Source organism: Schistocerca cancellata, chromosome 5, assembly GCF_023864275.1.
Source record: "Schistocerca cancellata isolate TAMUIC-IGC-003103 chromosome 5, iqSchCanc2.1, whole genome shotgun sequence".
In the NCBI taxonomy this organism is placed as follows: Eukaryota; Metazoa; Arthropoda; class Insecta; order Orthoptera; family Acrididae; genus Schistocerca; species Schistocerca cancellata.
In genome coordinates this window covers 383,037,164-383,057,350 of record NC_064630.1, presented here as the reverse complement: position 1 = coordinate 383,057,350, position 20,187 = coordinate 383,037,164, and the positions used below count along the sequence as shown (strand labels likewise).

Below are 20,187 nucleotides of genomic sequence, written 5' to 3'. Positions count from 1 at the left end.
AATATTAATACTAGAAGTTGCTCGTCTCGGCGCCAAAACTAACGTGGGATTCCCTGCTATCTATGGACGCTCCATACATGTTACAAGTGTGATTCTCGATTTATACGTCACGTTTGATTTGATTTCATCTATTGTTTTATTTCAGTATGCCAGGAAAGAGGAGTCGATTTGTGCGAAAGGTGGTGCAAAATTACGTGGTATGCTAGTTTGGTTGTGTGGCTTGAACGTATCAAACTACGGACGTCTGTTTTATAGTAACAAAATCTAGCAGTGAGGCAGACGTGATTTGGCTCATATTATCCTATGTTTTTCTGTGCTAAGATGTCTTTCCAAGTCCACATCACTCTTGCAATTCATAACGCAGCTGACAGCCCTTCCACAAGGCAAATTTAGCTTAACTTTCATTTCCTCTAAATACGAAGCATAGGTATTTTGCTTTTAATTTGTCTGAGAACTTGCCACTGGCACAACTATTTACATGAGAAGACGACACTGCCAAGTGTCAGCTTGGTTTTCACGCGTAATATTACGGCCCACGAACTTCGTTTGTTCGTTTCGATCTTCCTTTGTTGACACGCGTCCTCCACTTGACTGCCATCTGGCGGCCGTAATCATTCGGCACGACTCGGCATGATTCGGAAGTTGCCTTCGAAGCATAGCGTACCAAGAATCGATGAATCGTTGGAACTTGGAATCGTCACGACTCGGAAACACACAATCGTTCTTACGATTCTTTTGAACGACGATTCGTCAGTATCACAATTCGTTTCTTACGATTCTTTATTTAGAGTCGTTCAAATGAACGACTCATTCACGAATCACCACAACTCTAACTCTCATAGCTTTCCTACACACTCTGTCCCTGCTGAATGACCACCTGTTATTTGCGGAGTGGGTAACTTCTCGCTCCTACCAGCAGGTCGCATAGATATACACTACTGGCCATTAAAATTGCTACACCACGAAGATGACGTACTACAGACGCGAAATTTAACCGACAGGAAGAAGATGCTGTGATATGCAAATGATTAGCTTTTCAGAGCATTCACACAAGGTTGGCGCCGATGGCGACACCTACAACGTGCTGACATGAGGAAACTTCCCAACCGATTTCTTATACAAAAACAGCAGTTGACCGGCGTTGTCTGGTGAAACGTTGTTGTGATGCCTCGTGTAAGGAGGAGAAATGCGTATCATCACGTTTCTGACTTTGATAATGGTCGGATTGTAGCCTATCGCGATTGCGGTTTATCGTATCGCGACATTGCTGCTCGCGTTGGTCAAGATCCAATGACTGTTAGCAGAACGTGGAATCGGTGGGTTCAGGAGGGTAATACGGAACCCCATGCTGGATCCCAACGGCCTCGTATCACTAGCAGTCGAGACGACAGGCATCTTATCCGCATGGCTGTAACGGATCATGCAATCACGTCTCGATCCCTGAGTGGGGACGTTTGCAAGACAACAACCATCAGCACGAATAGTTCGACGATGTTTGCAGCAGCATCGACTATCAGCTCGGAGACCATGGCTGCGGTTACCCTTGACGCTGCATCACAGACAGGGGCGCCTGCGATGGTGTACTCAACGACGAACCTGGGTGCTCGAACGTCATTTTTTCAGATGAATCCAGGTTCTGTTTACAGCATCATGATGGTTGCATCCGTGTTTGGCGACATCGCGATGAACGCGCATTGGAAGCGTGTAATCGTCATCGCCATACTGGCGTATCAGCCGACGTGATGGTATGGGGTGCCATTGGTTACACGTCTCGGTCACCTCTTGTTCGCATTGACGGAACTTTGAACAGTGGACGTTACATTTCAGATGTGTTACGACCCGTGGCTCTACCCGTCATTCGATCCCTGTGAAACCTTACATTTCAGCAGGATAATGCACGACCGCATGTTGCAGGTCCTGTACGGGCCTTTCTGGATACAGAAAATGTTCGACTGCTGCCCTGGCCGGCACATTCTCCAGATCTCTAACCAATTGAAAACGTCTGGTCAATGGTTCCGAGCAACTGGATCGTCACAATACGCCAGTCACTACTCTTGATGAACATGTACACGCCATCCAAGCTCTGTTTGATTCAATGCCCACGCGTATCAAGGCCGTTATTACGGCTAGAGGTGGTTGTTCTGGGTACTGATTTCTCAGGATCTATGCACCCAAATTGCGTGAAAATGTAATCACATGTCAGTTCTAATATAATATATTTGTCCAATGAATACCCGTTTATCATCTGCATTTCTTCTTGGTTGTGCAATTTTAATGGCCAGTGGTGTAGTAGCATAAGTAGTTTCACACAACACAACAAATTACGGCCCGCAATATGGCATAAGACCCAAACTACGTTCTCCATTCAAGCACGTTTAAGAGACCACCAGCGTAGGTATCGCGCATTTAATGTGTCTGCCCTTGGCTTATGGATAGACGTCCTCGAGGAGAAGAGTAATGAGTAACCCTGTCCCTGATACACAACACCTCTCCTGTAGCATCTACCACTTGAACTTATTGAGCATCTCCGTAACGCTCTCACGCCGACTAAACGATTCCGTGGTGGCGAAACGTGCCGCTCTTCGTTGTATCTTCTCTATCTCGTCTCTTAATCCTGCGTGGTAAGTACCTCAGACTGATGAGAAGTTCGCTGAAATTGGTCCAAGAAGTGTTTTGTAAGAGGCTTCTTTCGTGGATGTACTACATTTCCTTAACGATCTCTCAACGAGTGTCCGTCCGGCGTAAGCTTTTCCTACTATTTCTTGTATGTGCTCATTCCACTGTAGGTCGCTAACCCCCGCTAGACAGCCGCCCACATTAGCACACCGCTTCCGTGACTCGGAGAGGCGCGCCGGCAGCGTATCGAATCCGTCCCGCGTATTAGTGACGTGGGCCTGTGTGCTGGCCAACCAGGATGTGGTCTTTAGGCGGTTTCTCACATTCGACTAAATGAATACTGATGTGGAAACCATGTCCCGCCTCAGTTGCACGATCCGAAAACATTTCGAAAATGGTTTCATACTTTCGCGTGAGATAACACTAGACACAGACAGATGGGGTAGCAACATGAAGGGCATCCGGCCAGTCTACACCACTATAGTTGGAGTTACGAACGATGGCGGGCGAAGTTTGTTCTGCGAACCTACGTCACGCTCCCTTTGACAGTTAATGAGCGTTCAGTAGTGTTCTGAGGACTCTGCTGTGAATGTTGTAGCCGCTGCGAGATTTAAGCGTGATTGTAGCGAGCTGTTTAGCGAATCTTTATTCGATTTGTTGCGAGTTGTCATCGCTGCTTGTAGTGGCAAGCAACAAATTCTACAGAAGCAAGCAAAAGATACAATTTGCAATATACAAGCTTTCTTCAAGCGCGAAGGACGTGCAATATATTCGCTCAGACTAAGTTGACACTCGGTGCAGTGGACGATAGGAGCGACCGTAAAGGCAGTTTCCATTTACAGTCGCTCCCATCAGCCATCACCTGGAGTGGAAACTCAGTTTGCGCGAATATTACATGCATACCGGAGCTGTTGCTTGGAACCGGCAACAATACAATTCCCGTTCTTGCCTAGATCTGCGCGAACCGCCATCGGTCGTGAATCTGACTGTAACATTGCAAAATCCATATCAACATTCAGACCCCGTGAAGATACGGGATAAAGACCAGGAAAAATATTTCACTTCACCTCGCTCTGAGTATTTATTCCTAGGCATTTCACGGTGGTTACTGTGTTCAATGATTTGTCGCCAATAGTGTAATCGACGATCTTTCGTATGTCTTTCTGCATTTCGCTACATGAAGACCTACGGGGGATAAATGATTGAGCAGGGACTGGCAGCTGGCCCTGAACATAAAGTAACATATTATGCGTAAATAAAGAACGAGATTCATTACTGTTCGATTGCCTTATTGGTCAAAAATCACTGGAGACGAAAACAATCGTAAAATACCTAGGACTAGCCCTCTGAAAAGTGAAACGACCACATAAAGTTAGTTGTAGCCAAAGTAGATTCCAGGTTGAGTTTCAATGAAAGAATCTCAAGGTAACATAAATTATAAACGAAGAAAGTGCCTTATAAAACACTTGCTGGACTGATTGGTACGTAGTTTTCACCATTCTGGGGGCATTACCAAACAGGATTAAGGGGGACGTTCACGAAATTGACCGAAAATTTCGATTTTCAGCTTATTTTTTATATATTAGTAGAACTCATGGGCAATAAGTTACTAAAGTTTCAACGATAAAACGGCTGAAACATAATTAAATTTGTGACGCGACGTTCCTGCCACGTCCACTTTTTAAAATAGCACTTCACTACTAGCTCGGTGAGCAATGATTCCGTGGATTGCTTACAAGCAAACTTGCATAGAATACATGTAAAAGACTGTGATATATGCTCTTTAGTTTTATAATCATCTGTGCCTCTGTTCCGTTTGTTAGAAACAATAACAGACCAGCTGCTTTGTTTTTGAAGAAATAATTCTCGTTTTGTCTTGTGTTACCGACGGAGATTAACGGACGTGTTCGATTCTTGCATTTAATGGATGGTACGTAAGGACGATGAAGCTCTTAGAAAGAATGGGCTTTAAAATAGCAAATTTCACTCAATACATCTTGAGAGGAATAGAAAAGTCAACTAAACACCTGGTAAAGGAAATAAGGCTAAAAACAAGAAACCAGAAGAGAATCCTTGAAGGGAAAGAGGACCCTGAGACAAATCTGGGACATTCTGAAGAATGACATAAGAAAAACAACGTCAGGTTAAACTTTAAGTCGGATTTCCTGAAAATTATGTTTTCTAAGGTTTATGTACCTTTTTCTCAGAACCTACGACGGCTAGAATTATGTAATTTTGAACACTTATTTCTATTAACCGAATAAATGTTGTCCCAGGAGTAAATTTTGATATTCTGGGATATGGGAATTTTGCATGAATTTTACACTGTACTTACAGAATTATAATTTTAAAAAATATTAAAATCCTCCTGTTCGATGTATAAAAAAACTCATAGAGAAGTTTAGTATACGCAAAGAGATTAAACGGAGAAAGTTTTGTAGAAATCTCTTGAAATGCAGTGAGATAAAACAGAGAAAGTTTTGAAGAAATCTCTTGAATAGTTTCTAAGAAAAGGTACATATGTTATTTTTTTAAAATAAAATTGATAAATTTCATTGAAAAAGTTAAATATATACAATACCAGCAACTTAACAGGAAATGCGTTAATTTCATGTAAAGCTTGGTACAAAATTCCACAGCCGTGTCTTCAGAATTGTGAATTTGATGCACCTTTCGAATAATATGTGTTTTTCACGAACGTCTCCCCTCAATAAAAGAGAGAGAGAAGATTCACCGAAGAGCGGCACTTCGTCGCAGGATCATTTGGTCAACGCGATGCTCAGTAAGGTTCAATGGCAGTCGCCACAACAGAGGCACTGTGCAGCACGGAGAAGGTTACTGTTGATATTCCGAGAGAGTACGTTCAGAGAACCTGCCACATATGTCTCGCGAAATGACAACAAACAGAAAATGAGCAAAATTATAGCTCATGCCAATGATTATAGACAATCTAATTTTTCTTCCGACTTTAGACAATCGTAAAAAGAATAATTTTTTTCAGAATCTATTCGTGAACAGAAAGGAAAAAATCTGTAGTACATGGAACAATAAAAAGTCCTTTATGTCATGCTATTTGCAGTGATTTGCACGGAATTGATGTACATGTACAAGCAGATGTCGTCAACGACCTTGCCCACGTTTCACCCCAGAGGTCTACCACCAAAGTAACATAACAGAAAAAAATAGTCACAAAACATTGCAGAACTAAAGTCATGTTCTTCGAGTGTTATAATTTTATTTTGAAATACTGACATCAGTCATTCTAGTGTCGTAAGATATGTTAATTGTGTGATAATACATGTGTGTAAAAATGTAAAAGCAAGAATACTGCCTTATCCAGTTCCGCAACAGTCTATTGTTTGTCAAATATAAAAACATTCAAAATTTCTTACAACAGTTTCAAATCATTAACAATACACATAAAAATAATAAATAATATTAACATATGGTGAAGGAAAGACGTTAAACCTTGTCACACAAACATCACGATCATCATCATCATTATCATAACTACTTTCAGGATGTGAAGATAAACTTAATCTTAATCTCTATTGATTTCAGGGGACCTCCCAACAAAAAGAAGACTTCAAACCGCTAACGTTTGAAAGGCCCGTTATAAAAAGACATCAAGACAATCTGTTAGTCGAAGGAGATATGTCATTCGAATCATCTACTCAGGTAGACTTTACCGAGAAGGTGGGTCGTAGAGAGAGCCCAACACGCAGAAGGACATGGACAAAACAGGATGGGGAACGATTCTTCGAAACAACAAGTGGGTCTGAATTTAAAAAACAAGTGATCACCGAAGCTAGACAAGTACAAAAACATCACAAAGACAATTTGATACTAGAAGGAACGTTCAGCGGCACCCCTGTGAGTAGAGATGACTACAAAGTTACACGAGGAGAGCGAGCTGACGTAAAGAGACCAGAAGACAATCTTCGGCCAGAAGGAACTTTTGACGGTACTCCAAGATCACGAGACGATTACAAACCAGGAAAAGGTGAGAGGGCGAAGGTAAAGAAACCAAAAGACAACTTAAAAACAGAGGGAACATTTGAAGGCACCCCACGGTCAAAGGACGATTATAAGCCAACAACTGGTGAAAGAGAAGAGGTACGAAAACCTAAGGACAACCTAAAACCTGAGGGAAAATTTGAAGGAACTCCAAGGTCCAGAGACGACTACCACCCAACCAAAGGGGACAGAGCTGAAGTGAAAAAACCAAAGGATAACCTCAAACCAGAGGGAGAATTCGACATGACACCCAGGTCAAAGGATGAATTCAAACCCATGAGGGGAGAGAGAGCCGATGTTAAAAGACCCAAGGACAATCTTAGGCCCGAGGGCGACTTTGAACGGCCTGAACCAGAACGCTATGGGCCTGGGGAACGTCCCTCACCTGTCAGGCATCCCGACAACCTCAAGCTTGAGGGCGACTTTGAGCGCCCAGTGCCACAGAAGGTAGGTCCTGGCGAGAGAGCCGAAGTGAAGAGGCCAAAGGACAATCTGCGACCAGAAGGGGAGTTTGAACGGCCAGAGCATAAGAGGTATGGCCCTGGTGAGAGGCCTGAAATCGTGAGACATCCTGATAATTTGAAACTGGAAGGCGAGTTTGATCGTCCTGAACCAAAGAAAGTTGGTCCTGGGGAGAGGGCTGAAGTTAAGAAGCCTAAGGATAATCTTAAACCTGAGGGAGAGTTTGAACGCCCTGAACGGGAAAGGTATGGGCCTGGAGAGAGACCAACACCTGTCAGGCATCCTGACAACCTCAAGCTTGAGGGAGACTTTGAGCGCCCAGTGCCACAGAAGGTGGGACCTGGTGAGAGGGCCGAAGTGAAGAAACCAAAGGACAATCTCCGACCAGAAGGCGAGTTTGACACGTCTCCACGGTCAAGGGACGACTTCAAGCCAACAAGAGGTGAAAGGGCCGATGTCAAAAAGCCCAAGGACAATTTACGGCCTGAGGGCGACTTTGAGAGACCAGAGCCAGTGAGGTATGGTCCAGGAGAACGAGCTACACCAGTGAAACACCCTGACAATCTGAGGCTGGAGGGCGATTTCGAAAGGCCTGAGCCACAGAGGGTTGGGCCAGGAGAACGAGCAGATGTGAAGAAGCCCAAAGACAACTTGCGGCCTGAGGGTGATTTTGACGGCTCACCTCGTTCCAGAGATGACTTCAAGCCCACAAGAGGAGAGCGTGCTGATGTGAAGAGGCCAACCGACAATCTCAGGCCTGAGGGAGACTTTGAAGGAACTCCGAGATCCAGAGACGAGTTCAAGCCAACAAGAGGCGAGAGAGCTGATGTGAAGAAACCTAAAGACAATCTGCGCCCTGAGGGAGAATTCGAGAAGCGCCAGCCAACACCATATGGTCCAGGGGAGAGAGCTGAACCGGTCAGGCACCCAGACAACTTGAAGCTCGAGGGAGACTTCGAACGACCAACTCCACAGAAGGTAGGACCTGGTGAGCGAGCTCCAGTCAAGAAGCCTGAAGACAACCTGCGACCTGAGGGTGAATTCGAAGGCACACCACGCTCAAGGGACGACTTCAGGCCAACGAGAGGAGATCGTGCAGATGTGCGAAAGCCAACAGACAACCTGAGACCTGAAGGCGAGTTTGAAGGTACTCCACGATCTAGGGACGACTTCAAGCCAACCAGGGGAGAAAGGGCAGATGTCAAGAAGCCAAAGGATAACCTACGTCCTGAGGGAGACTTTGAAAGGCCAGAGCCTGTTAGGTATGGACCTGGAGAGAGGATGGAACCTGTCAGGCATCCTGACAATTTGAAGCTTGAAGGCGACTTTGAACGGCCAACACCACAGAAGGTTGGTCCTGGAGAGAGGGCAGAGGTCAGAAAGCCCAGAGACAATCTGAAGATGGAGGGAGATTTCGAGGTACCAGAGAAACCACGATATGGGCCAGGTGAGCGAGCTCCCATTCTCAAGCACGATGACAATCTGAGGCCAGAAGGAGAGTTTGGAGGACCAAGGTCGCGTGATGACTACACACCAACAAGGGGTGAGAGAGCACCAGTGGTGAGGCACGCCGATAACTTGAAGGTAGAAGGTGATTTTGTCGACTCTCGCACCAGAGACGACTATCAAGTGGTGAGAGGAGAGCGTCATGACATCGTTAAGAGAACAGACAATCTGAGGGTTGAAGGCACGATGGAAACACGCCGATCCAGAGACGATTATCAAGCAGTCAACATTGAGCGAGTTGAGATCAAGCGCTATGAGGATAATCTTCGGATGGAAGGAGAGTTCATTGACACCAGGAGGGATGACTATGTGGTGGTAAGAGGAGAACGTGCAGAAGTACGAAGACCACAAGACAATCTCCGACCTGAGGGTGAATTTGAGGGCACACCTAGAAATAGAGATGACTACAAGCCAACGAGAGGAGAGCGCGCCGATGTGAAACGACCGACAGACAACCTACGTCCAGAAGGCGAGTTTGAAGGCACTCCACGATCCAGGGAGGAGTTCAAACCCATGAGGGGAGAGAGAGCCGATGTTAAAAGACCCAAGGACAATCTTAGGCCTGAGGGCGACTTTGAACGGCCTGAACCAGAACGCTATGGGCCTGGGGAACGTCCCTCACCTGTCAGGCATCCCGACAACCTCAAGCTTGAGGGCGACTTTGAGCGCCCAGTGCCACAGAAGGTAGGTCCTGGCGAGAGAGCCGAAGTGAAGAGGCCAAAGGACAATCTGCGACCAGAAGGGGAGTTTGAACGGCCAGAGCATAAGAGGTATGGCCCTGGCGAGAGGCCAGAAATCGTGAGACATCCTGATAATTTGAAACTGGAAGGCGAGTTTGATCGTCCTGAACCAAAGAAAGTTGGTCCTGGGGAGAGGGCTGAAGTTAAGAAGCCTAAGGATAATCTTAAACCTGAGGGAGAGTTTGAACGCCCTGAACGGGAAAGGTATGGGCCTGGAGAGAGACCAACACCTGTCAGGCATCCTGACAACCTCAAGCTTGAGGGAGACTTTGAGCGCCCAGTGCCACAGAAGGTGGGACCTGGTGAGAGGGCCGAAGTGAAGAAACCAAAGGACAATCTCCGACCAGAAGGCGAGTTTGACACGTCTCCACGGTCAAGGGACGACTTCAAGCCAACAAGAGGTGAAAGGGCCGATGTCAAAAAGCCCAAGGACAATTTACGGCCTGAGGGCGACTTTGAGAGACCAGAGCCAGTGAGGTATGGTCCAGGAGAACGAGCTACACCAGTGAAACACCCTGACAATCTGAGGCTGGAGGGCGATTTCGAAAGGCCTGAGCCACAGAGGGTTGGGCCAGGAGAACGAGCAGATGTGAAGAAGCCCAAAGACAACTTGCGGCCTGAGGGTGATTTTGACGGCTCACCTCGTTCCAGAGATGACTTCAAGCCCACAAGAGGAGAGCGTGCTGATGTGAAGAGGCCAACCGACAATCTCAGGCCTGAGGGAGACTTTGAAGGAACTCCGAGATCCAGAGACGAGTTCAAGCCAACAAGAGGCGAGAGAGCTGATGTGAAGAAACCTAAAGACAATCTGCGCCCTGAGGGAGAATTCGAGAAGCGCCAGCCAGCGCCATATGGTCCAGGGGAGAGAGCTGAACCGGTCAGGCACCCAGACAACTTGAAGCTCGAGGGAGACTTCGAACGACCAACTCCACAGAAGGTAGGACCTGGTGAGCGAGCTCCAGTCAAGAAGCCTGAAGACAACCTGCGACCTGAGGGTGAATTCGAAGGCACACCACGCTCAAGGGACGACTTCAGGCCAACGAGAGGAGATCGTGCAGATGTGCGAAAGCCAACAGACAACCTGAGACCCGAAGGCGAGTTTGAAGGTACTCCACGATCTAGGGACGACTTCAAGCCAACCAGGGGAGAAAAGGCAGATGTCAAGAAGCCAAAGGATAACCTACGTCCTGAGGGAGACTTTGAAAGGCCAGAGCCTGTTAGGTATGGACCTGGAGAGAGGATGGAACCTGTCAGGCATCCTGACAATTTGAAGCTTGAAGGCGACTTTGAACGGCCAACACCACAGAAGGTTGGTCCTGGAGAGAGGGCAGAGGTCAGAAAGCCCAAGGACAATCTGAAGATGGAGGGAGATTTCGAGGTACCAGAGAAACCACGATATGGGCCAGGTGAGCGAGCTCCCATTGTCAAGCACGATGACAATCTGAGGCCAGAAGGAGAGTTTGGAGGACCAAGGTCGCGTGATGACTACACACCAACAAGGGGTGAGAGAGCACCAGTGGTGAGGCACGCCGATAACTTGAAGGTAGAAGGTGATTTTGTCGACTCTCGCACCAGAGACGACTATCAAGTGGTGAGAGGAGAGCGTCATGACATCGTTAAGAGAACAGACAATCTGAGGGTTGAAGGCACGATGGAAACACGCCGATCCAGAGACGATTATCAAGCAGTCAACATTGAGCGAGTTGAGATCAAGCGCTATGAGGATAATCTTCGGATGGAAGGAGAGTTCATTGACACCAGGAGGGATGACTATGTGGTGGTAAGAGGAGAACGTGCAGAAGTACGAAGACCACAAGACAATCTCCGACCTGAGGGTGAATTTGAGGGCACACCTAGAAATAGAGATGACTACAAGCCAACGAGAGGAGAGCGCGCCGATGTGAAACGACCGACAGACAACCTACGTCCAGAAGGCGAGTTTGAAGGCACTCCACGATCCAGGGAGGAGTTCAAACCCATGAGGGGAGAGAGAGCCGATGTTAAAAGACCCAAGGACAATCTTAGGCCTGAGGGCGACTTTGAACGGCCTGAACCGGAACGCTATGGGCCTGGGGAACGTCCCTCACCTGTCAGGCATCCCGACAACCTCAAGCTTGAGGGCGACTTTGAGCGCCCAGTGCCACAGAAGGTAGGTCCTGGCGAGAGAGCCGAAGTGAAGAGGCCAAAGGACAATCTGCGACCAGAAGGGGAGTTTGAACGGCCAGAGCATAAAAGGTATGGCCCTGGCGAGAGGCCTGAAATCGTGAGACATCCTGATAATTTGAAACTGGAAGGCGAGTTTGATCGTCCTGAACCAAAGAAAGTTGGTCCTGGGGAGAGGGCTGAAGTTAAGAAGCCTAAGGATAATCTTAAACCTGAGGGAGAGTTTGAACGCCCTGAACGGGAAAGGTATGGGCCTGGAGAGAGACCAACACCTGTCAGGCATCCTGACAACCTCAAGCTTGAGGGAGACTTTGAGCGCCCAGTGCCACAGAAGGTGGGACCTGGTGAGAGGGCCGAAGTGAAGAAACCAAAGGACAATCTCCGACCAGAAGGCGAGTTTGACACGTCTCCACGGTCAAGGGACGACTTCAAGCCAACAAGAGGTGAAAGGGCCGATGTCAAAAAGCCCAAGGACAATTTACGGCCTGAGGGCGACTTTGAGAGACCAGAGCCAGTGAGGTATGGTCCAGGAGAACGAGCTACACCAGTGAAACACCCTGACAATCTGAGGCTGGAGGGCGATTTCGAAAGGCCTGAGCCACAGAGGGTTGGGCCAGGAGAACGAGCAGATGTGAAGAAGCCCAAAGACAACTTGCGGCCTGAGGGTGATTTTGACGGCTCACCTCGTTCCAGAGATGACTTCAAGCCCACAAGAGGAGAGCGTGCTGATGTGAAGAGGCCAACCGACAATCTCAGGCCTGAGGGAGACTTTGAAGGAACTCCGAGATCCAGAGACGAGTTCAAGCCAACAAGAGGCGAGAGAGCTGATGTGAAGAAACCTAAAGACAATCTGCGCCCTGAGGGAGAATTCGAGAAGCGCCAGCCAGCGCCATATGGTCCAGGGGAGAGAGCTGAACCGGTCAGGCACCCAGACAACTTGAAGCTCGAGGGAGACTTCGAACGACCAACTCCACAGAAGGTAGGACCTGGTGAGCGAGCTCCAGTCAAGAAGCCTGAAGACAACCTGCGACCTGAGGGTGAATTCGAAGGCACACCACGCTCAAGGGACGACTTCAGGCCAACGAGAGGAGATCGTGCAGATGTGCGAAAGCCAACAGACAACCTGAGACCCGAAGGCGAGTTTGAAGGTACTCCACGATCTAGGGACGACTTCAAGCCAACCAGGGGAGAAAGGGCAGATGTCAAGAAGCCAAAGGATAACCTACGTCCTGAGGGAGACTTTGAAAGGCCAGAGCCTGTTAGGTATGGACCTGGAGAGAGAATGGAACCTGTCAGGCATCCTGACAATTTGAAGCTTGAAGGCGACTTTGAACGGCCAACACCACAGAAGGTTGGTCCTGGAGAGAGGGCAGAGGTCAGAAAGCCCAAGGACAATCTGAAGATGGAGGGTGATTTCGAGGTACCAGAGAAACCACGATATGGGCCAGGTGAGCGAGCTCCCGTTGTCAAACACAGTGACAATCTGAGGCCAGAAGGAGAGTTTGGAGGACCAAGGTCGCGTGATGACTACACACCAACAAGGGGTGAGAGAGCACCAGTGGTGAGGCACGCCGATAACTTGAAGGTAGAAGGTGATTTTGTCGACTCTCGCACCAGAGACGACTATCAAGTGGTGAGAGGAGAGCGTCATGACATCGTTAAGAGAACAGACAATCTGAGGGTTGAAGGCACGATGGAAACACGCCGATCCAGAGACGATTATCAAGCAGTCAACATTGAGCGAGTTGAGATCAAGCGCTATGAGGATAATCTTCGGATGGAAGGAGAGTTCATTGACACCAGGAGGGATGACTATGTGGTGGTAAGAGGAGAACGTGCAGAAGTACGAAGACCACAAGACAATCTCCGACCTGAGGGTGAATTTGAGGGCACACCTAAAAATAGAGTTGATTACAAACCAACAAGGGGAGAACGTGCTGATGTAAAACGGCCTACAGACAACCTAAGACCAGAAGGTGAGTTTGAAGGCTCTCCACGGTCGAAGGAGGAGTTCAAACCCGTGAGAGGAGAAAGAGCCGATGTTAAAAGACCCAAGGACAATCTTAGGCCCGAAGGCGACTTTGAACGGCCTGAACCAGAACGCTATGGGCCTGGGGAACGTCCCTCACCTGTCAGGCATCCCGACAACCTCAAGCTTGAGGGCGACTTTGAGCGCCCAGTGCCACAGAAGGTAGGTCCTGGCGAGAGAGCCGAAGTGAAGAGGCCAAAGGACAATCTGCGACCAGAAGGGGAGTTTGAGCGGCCAGAGCATAAAAGGTATGGCCCTGGCGAGAGGCCAGAAATCGTGAGACATCCTGATAATTTGAAACTGGAAGGCGAGTTTGATCGTCCTGAACCGAAGAAAGTAGGTCCAGGAGAGAGGGCTGAAGTTAAGAAGCCTAAGGATAATCTTAAACCTGAAGGAGAGTTTGAACGTCCTGAACGGGAAAGATATGGGCCTGGAGAGAGACCCTCACCTGTTAGGCATCCTGACAACCTCAAGCTCGAAGGCGACTTTGAGAGAAGAGTGCCACAGAAGGTGGGACCTGGTGAGAGGGCCGAAGTGAAGAAGCCAAGGGATAATTTGCGACCTGAAGGTGAATTTGAGCGACCTGAGAAAAAGGGATATGGTCCTGGTGAGAGGCCAGAAATCGTGAGGCATCCTGATAATTTGAAACTGGAAGGCGAGTTCGATCGTCCTGAACCAAAGAAAGTTGGTCCTGGTGAGAGAGCTGAAGTTAAGAAACCAAAGGATAATCTTAAACCTGAAGGTGAGTTTGAGCGTCCTGAGCAAGTAAGGTATGGGCCTGGGGAGAGGCCCTCTCCTGTCAGACATCCTGATAATCTCAAACTCGAGGGTGACTTTGAACGACGTGTGCCACAAAAGGTGGGACCTGGTGATCGGGCTGAGGTGAAGAAGCCAAAGGACAATCTCCGACCAGAAGGCGAGTTTGAGCGGCCAGAACAAAAGAAATATGGTCCTGGCGAAAGACCTAAAATTGTGAAACATCCTGATAACTTGAAACTTGAAGGAGACTTTGATCGCCCAGAGCGACAGAAATTTGGCCCTGGACAGAGAGCAGATGTGAAGAAGCCAAAGGATAACCTGAAACCAGAAGGTCCCTTTGAGGGTTCACCTAGATCCAAAGATGAATTCAAACCAACCAAAGGTGAAAGATATGACGTTAAGAAACCTGTGGATAATCTGAAGCCTGAAGGGGAATTTGAAAGCCGAAGGAAATCTAAGGATGAGTATACCATTGTACGTGGCGAAAGGGCCGATATTGTGAAACATACTGACAATCTCCGAATGGAGGGGTCGTTCGAAGAACGAAGGAGCAGAGACGATTATGCTGTTGTGAAAGGGGAGAGGACGGAAATTAGAAAGCATACTGACAATCTCAAAGTAGAAGGGACGTTTGAAGGTAAACGTACACGTGATGACTACAATGTTGTTAAAGGTGAGAGGGCTGAAGTTGTAGTTCATCGAGACAATCTCAAGGTCGAAGGAACTTTTGAAGCTTCCCCCACAACGCGTGATGCTTTTAAGCCTACTACAGGAGACCGTGCAGAAGTTAAAAAGCATACTGACAATCTCAAAGTTGAAGGGCGCATTGACATCCACCGATCGCGAGACGATTACACTGTAGTGAAGGGAGAGCGTGCTGATATTAAGAGATATGAGGATAACCTCCGTATAGAGGGAGACTTTACTGATAAACGCTCAAGCGATGATTTCAAACCAGTTAAAGGAGACAGGGCAGAAGTTAAAAAATACCAAGATAACCTTAAGTTGGAAGGTTCTTTTGAAGGAAGTCCAAGATCGAAAGACGATTTCAAACCAGGGGCTGGAGAGCGTCCTACCATCCGAAAACCTCAAGACAATCTAAAAGTTGGTGGAGAGTTCCAGGGTAGAACAACCCAGAAATCGCAGTACACAGTCGTAAAAGGTGAGAGAGCCGAAGTCAAGAAACATGCTGACACGCTTTCTGTGGGAAGTGGCACAATGGACTTGAAAACGACGAGTAAAGATACTTTCCAAGGTCAGAGACGAGAATCGGCGTCATCTAGAGCTACAATCAATAAAAGACGGCATATGGATTCTCAGATTTCGCTCGGAGATGAAAATATTATTATAACTACGACCAACAGAGCTAACTATAAAACAGAAAAACGTGTATCGGATGTCGTTGATGGTGGAAAGACCATTCAGGACACTAAAAAGTCTACTACGACAGAAAAGAAGACGTTAGCCGACGGTACAGTTGTTACAATTACGAGAGAATGCACCGAAACTATGAGAGGCCAAGAAGCAAAGACTTCACAGACGAAGGTAACACAGCAGGAGGCGAGCTCTAAGAGTACTCTGCTAACATCGTCAGTCGATAAAGTACAGCAACATTCGGCCCAACACGTGTCGGATAACAGGAAAATTTCGACATCCGAAAGCGCAACTCACATGTCAAAGCAAAATGCTTCACAAATGTCCAGGTCCGAGAGTGCGACGCATGTGTCAAAGGCAAATGCTTCGCAGGTGTCAAGATCTGAGAGTGCGACACACTTGTCGAAGGTAAACGCTTCTCAGGTGTCAAAATCCGAAAGTGCGACACACATAGAAAAGACTAGCTCTTCGCGCATGACCCAGGAATCAGTATCGTCCACCAGTGAACGTACACACCAGAGCCAACAGCATTCGTCTGTGAGTGAGACAACACGCGGAGGTTCAAGGACTCACGCTAGCAGCAGTGAGTTCATGGAGGCCATCAGCGGGTCGTCACCCGCCGGGAAGTCACCCGGGGATGCGACCGTCGCCAAGACTGGCCATCACCGCAAGAGCATAATCTCATCCACGTCAGCTGACTTGAGCAACGCCGTGCTCCACCGGAAGAGCATGACAACGTCGACGGAAGCCCTGCATACTATCTCCACTGCAGCGTCCGCACAAAGAAAGAGCATCAGCAACCTGCACGAAACAGGCCAGTTTATCAGCAACTCGTCACAGAGCCAGGACAGGCGAAGCCTGAGTGCCCTGCACCGGCAGGGCCAGCAGACACGTGACAATGTCTCTTCGGTAATCAGTGTCGATCACCAGCACCAGCAGCACGGAGCTGTGCGACGCTCCTCGACCTACAATCAACAGCAGCAGCAGCAGCAGCAGCACCAGAACCAGCTGTCCCGCACAGAACGAATCGTCCGACAAGATAACCTATCCGTGGGTGGAGGCATGTTCCACGGGCAAAGCGAAGCCAGGGCCTATGGAAACTTCATCAGCAATGGCAACAGCTCTACAGTGGTGCGAAGCGAGCGTGTCACCAGGAGGTCCAATACGTCGCACATCAGCCTCGGCGACTCTTCATCCACCATAATCGCCTCGTCATACAAAAACGAATACGTTCCAAGGAACACAGGTCCTTGCCCCGCGAGTTTGCTCGACACTAAAGACTCGCCGTTCAAGCACAAACGCGACACTCCAAAGCACAAGTTCTATGCTCCAGTCGGTTCGAATTAATCTTTTTTACCCTTATGTTCCTCCGATACCGAGAGATACTTGCGGTTCGGACAGCCTTTCGCACAAGACTGTACAAGCAATGATTGCTTTGTAATTTTTGAAATCATAACCCTTAATAAACCGTAGCAACGTTCTCTTATTCTCCCTCGCCACAGACACAAACGTATACAAGGAACACGACGGCAATAATCTCCAGTATAGTGTTTCAACAGTATGTCTTGGGCCTTTACTGCCACATCCTCTTGTGCTAAAATGGGTATCGCGGTTCCTTATTCTTCCATTATTAATGCTAATAACCTTCTGGTGGCTAAACTGTGATAGTATGTAACCGTCCCTCGTTACACATTTGTTGATTGCCTTGGAAAGACAAATCTAACATAGTTATGTTGTAAGGATTTTTAACAACAGATGAAGATATATTTTATTAAAAATTTAGTGATTAGTAGAGCTTACTGGTTGTACTGTTTTTATAAGAACATTTTTATTCCCATGTTGCTGTGTTTAAAATGTTTATTTTAAACTTCATGATTAATACTGATTTTGCTTTGTGGTTACTTTCAAATCACGGTTGAGAGTTTGCCTATTTGCCTTTACTCGTTTGTAAACTTTAAAACATGACCTTTTTTAATCTGATTTACATGGATAATTTATTTCAATAAGTTTATTACAGAATTTTTCGGCTTTTGTTTATGACTAAGGTGCATTAATCGCTGTAGCATCAAACAAAAACAAAATAAAATTTTGTTGTACAAATATATGTGTAGTATTAACACATTTTACATGTAGATCCTACTTCTTCGATAAATCTATCTGCACTTGTTTCAGAAAAATGCAAGAGAACTGCCTTCATCTGCTTATGTGAATACTGTCTCCAAATCACTAGGTTGTATGTTCCCCTTCTACCGCGTCTCATTCAGTCTCTTCACTAAGAAATTAATCAACAATGAATATTCCTTTAGTCATAAAATGCGCCAAATGGGCTTTTTGATCAGTTGTTGACCTTTCTGATAAGGTATCAAAAGCAACTCTCGAGCTTTCGCTGCAACGGTTAGCAAATTTCATGTTTAAATAAGGTATTCTTTTGAGAGTTCATATCTTTGCTTTATATGAGAATATTTAGATTTTTATTCTCATGCAGTGCACCCAAATTAATCTCACGTACGGCTGCAACTGTAAAATTTATGAGAAACTGTATTAAACACAAAAACATGTCTCGTTCACTTACATTCGTGTTCCAATATATTTCGTTAGTTCCATGTTCCGTATATCATATTCACTGTTAACGTTATGAAGTCGACTGTGTCAGTTGAACAAAAGATTGTCTGACTGTTTCTGAAATTTTTTGTTCAAATGATACATGGCTACATTCTGAGCAATTACACGTTGTTATCTGTATAAATTACGGGTTATTTCTATCCATGAAGTCCTCTACAGTAAAGGAGGAGTTGTTAAAGAGACACACCTTAAATCTACGTTTGAAAATACGTCTGCTGTCTGTCAGGCATTTTACTTCAATGAGCAGATTATCTAAGAGTTTACATTGCATTCATTTTTGTATCACAATTAAATTCACTAGAGGGAAGTGCGATACATTTTTTCTTCTGGTATTGCATTTGTGAAAATCTCTATTACTCTCAAACTGTAATGGACTGTTGACAATAAGTTTTGTGAGTGAAACCGCGCGACTGCTACGGTCGCAGGTTCGAATCCTGCCTCGGGCATGGATGTGTTTTATGTCCTTAGGTTAGTTAGGTTTAAGTAGTTCTATGTTCTAGGGGACTGATGACCACAGATGTTAAGTTCAATAGCGCTCAGAGCCATTTTGTTCTGAGTGAATAAATGCACCTCAAGGTTGTGGTTAATATTAGCAATTGTTTAAATAGCAGCTTGCACATGTACGTGTGTGAAAACCATCTCTGTTTCTAATTACTTTCTTTTATACAATGAATACTTCTTGCCTAAGTGAAGAGTTGCACAGAATATCATCCTGTACGTTAGTGAACGAATGAGTTAACAGTTATGTTTTGTGACAAACAAGATTTGCTTGACTGCTGAAGTCTAGCGGGTTAATATGCAAACATCATGAATAAGATCGAACACACACACACACACACACACACACACACACACACACACACACACACACACATATATATATATATATATATATATATACTCTACCTTTTTTCAATAGCACTCTCGCTTAACCTAGAGCTAATGAACTTCAAAAGAAAGGCAGCCGTCGGCGATTTCAAGAACGCAAGTCTGAGAAATTCAAATAGTAGGCTATTTGTTGCCGCAATGCGACATATTGCACTATTTTTCTCCAATTTGTCAGTACGTGGTTTATTTAACTTTTTCTTCATCGACACCTAATTACAATTCAGTTAGCATCGTGCTCAAACATGTAATGCAGTATCAGGTTTCATGTACTTTTCAGTAAGTAGACCCTGCTTTGAGACCAGAATACATTATGTGATAATGCTGTGGATGCTTGGGCACAAGTATGAAACCTTGAGCACAATCATATATCTCTATCCACACACATTTATGCTTCATGTGAAGGTTTCTCATGATTATTTCTCCTATTTTTCACCAATGCATTATTGCTGCTCTGAAAAGTTTTAATAGTCGAATGGGGTCGAAGGCGGCCGAGGACAGCCGAACGTGGCTGACGATGGGTTACATGAGTCGTGCTTAAAATAAAAACGGTCTGCAAACGATAACAGAATCGTTCCGGGTCCAGACCGTACAATTTCTCTGAACATGGTCATGGGGGTCATGATACAAATCAGTCTAAAGGTTTATTTACAAAACTTGCTATAAACATAAAGTGCTAATATAAGGTGACGTATGTTAATGAACAATGATAAAATTATTTTTTTTTCAATGAGAATCATCGCTACCTCTTATCGTAGGTACTATACAGACAATCGAAAAGTTGATAGAAAATACGAAAGATTAGATTTTGACCTAAGTTTAGGTCATTAGAAATGGAACACAAGTTTGGACTGGGAAGGATGGGGCTGGAAATCAATCGCGCCCGTTTGAAAGGAAATACCCCAGTATTTGCCTTAATCGACTTTGGAATCTACGGAAAACGAAAATCTGGTTGGCCGAGTAAACACCTCCTTGTAATCCCAAATGCAAATCCAGTGTTTCAACCACTGCGAC

The 20,187-nt window shown here is 46.2% G+C and overlaps 1 protein-coding gene across 1 annotated transcript in view; it reads left to right on the top strand.

Moving 5' to 3' along the window:
* The window catches only part of LOC126188555 (titin homolog), a 277,467-nt gene extending 259,699 nt beyond the window's left edge, over window positions 1-17,768 (top strand). The window contains exon 5 of the mRNA XM_049930155.1: window positions 6,178-17,768. Within this exon, the coding sequence (XP_049786112.1) occupies window positions 6,178-17,013 (10,836 nt within the window). The 3' untranslated portion in view covers window positions 17,014-17,768. The remainder of the gene's footprint in view (window positions 1-6,177) is intronic.
* Window positions 17,769-20,187: the final 2,419 nt, after the last annotated feature.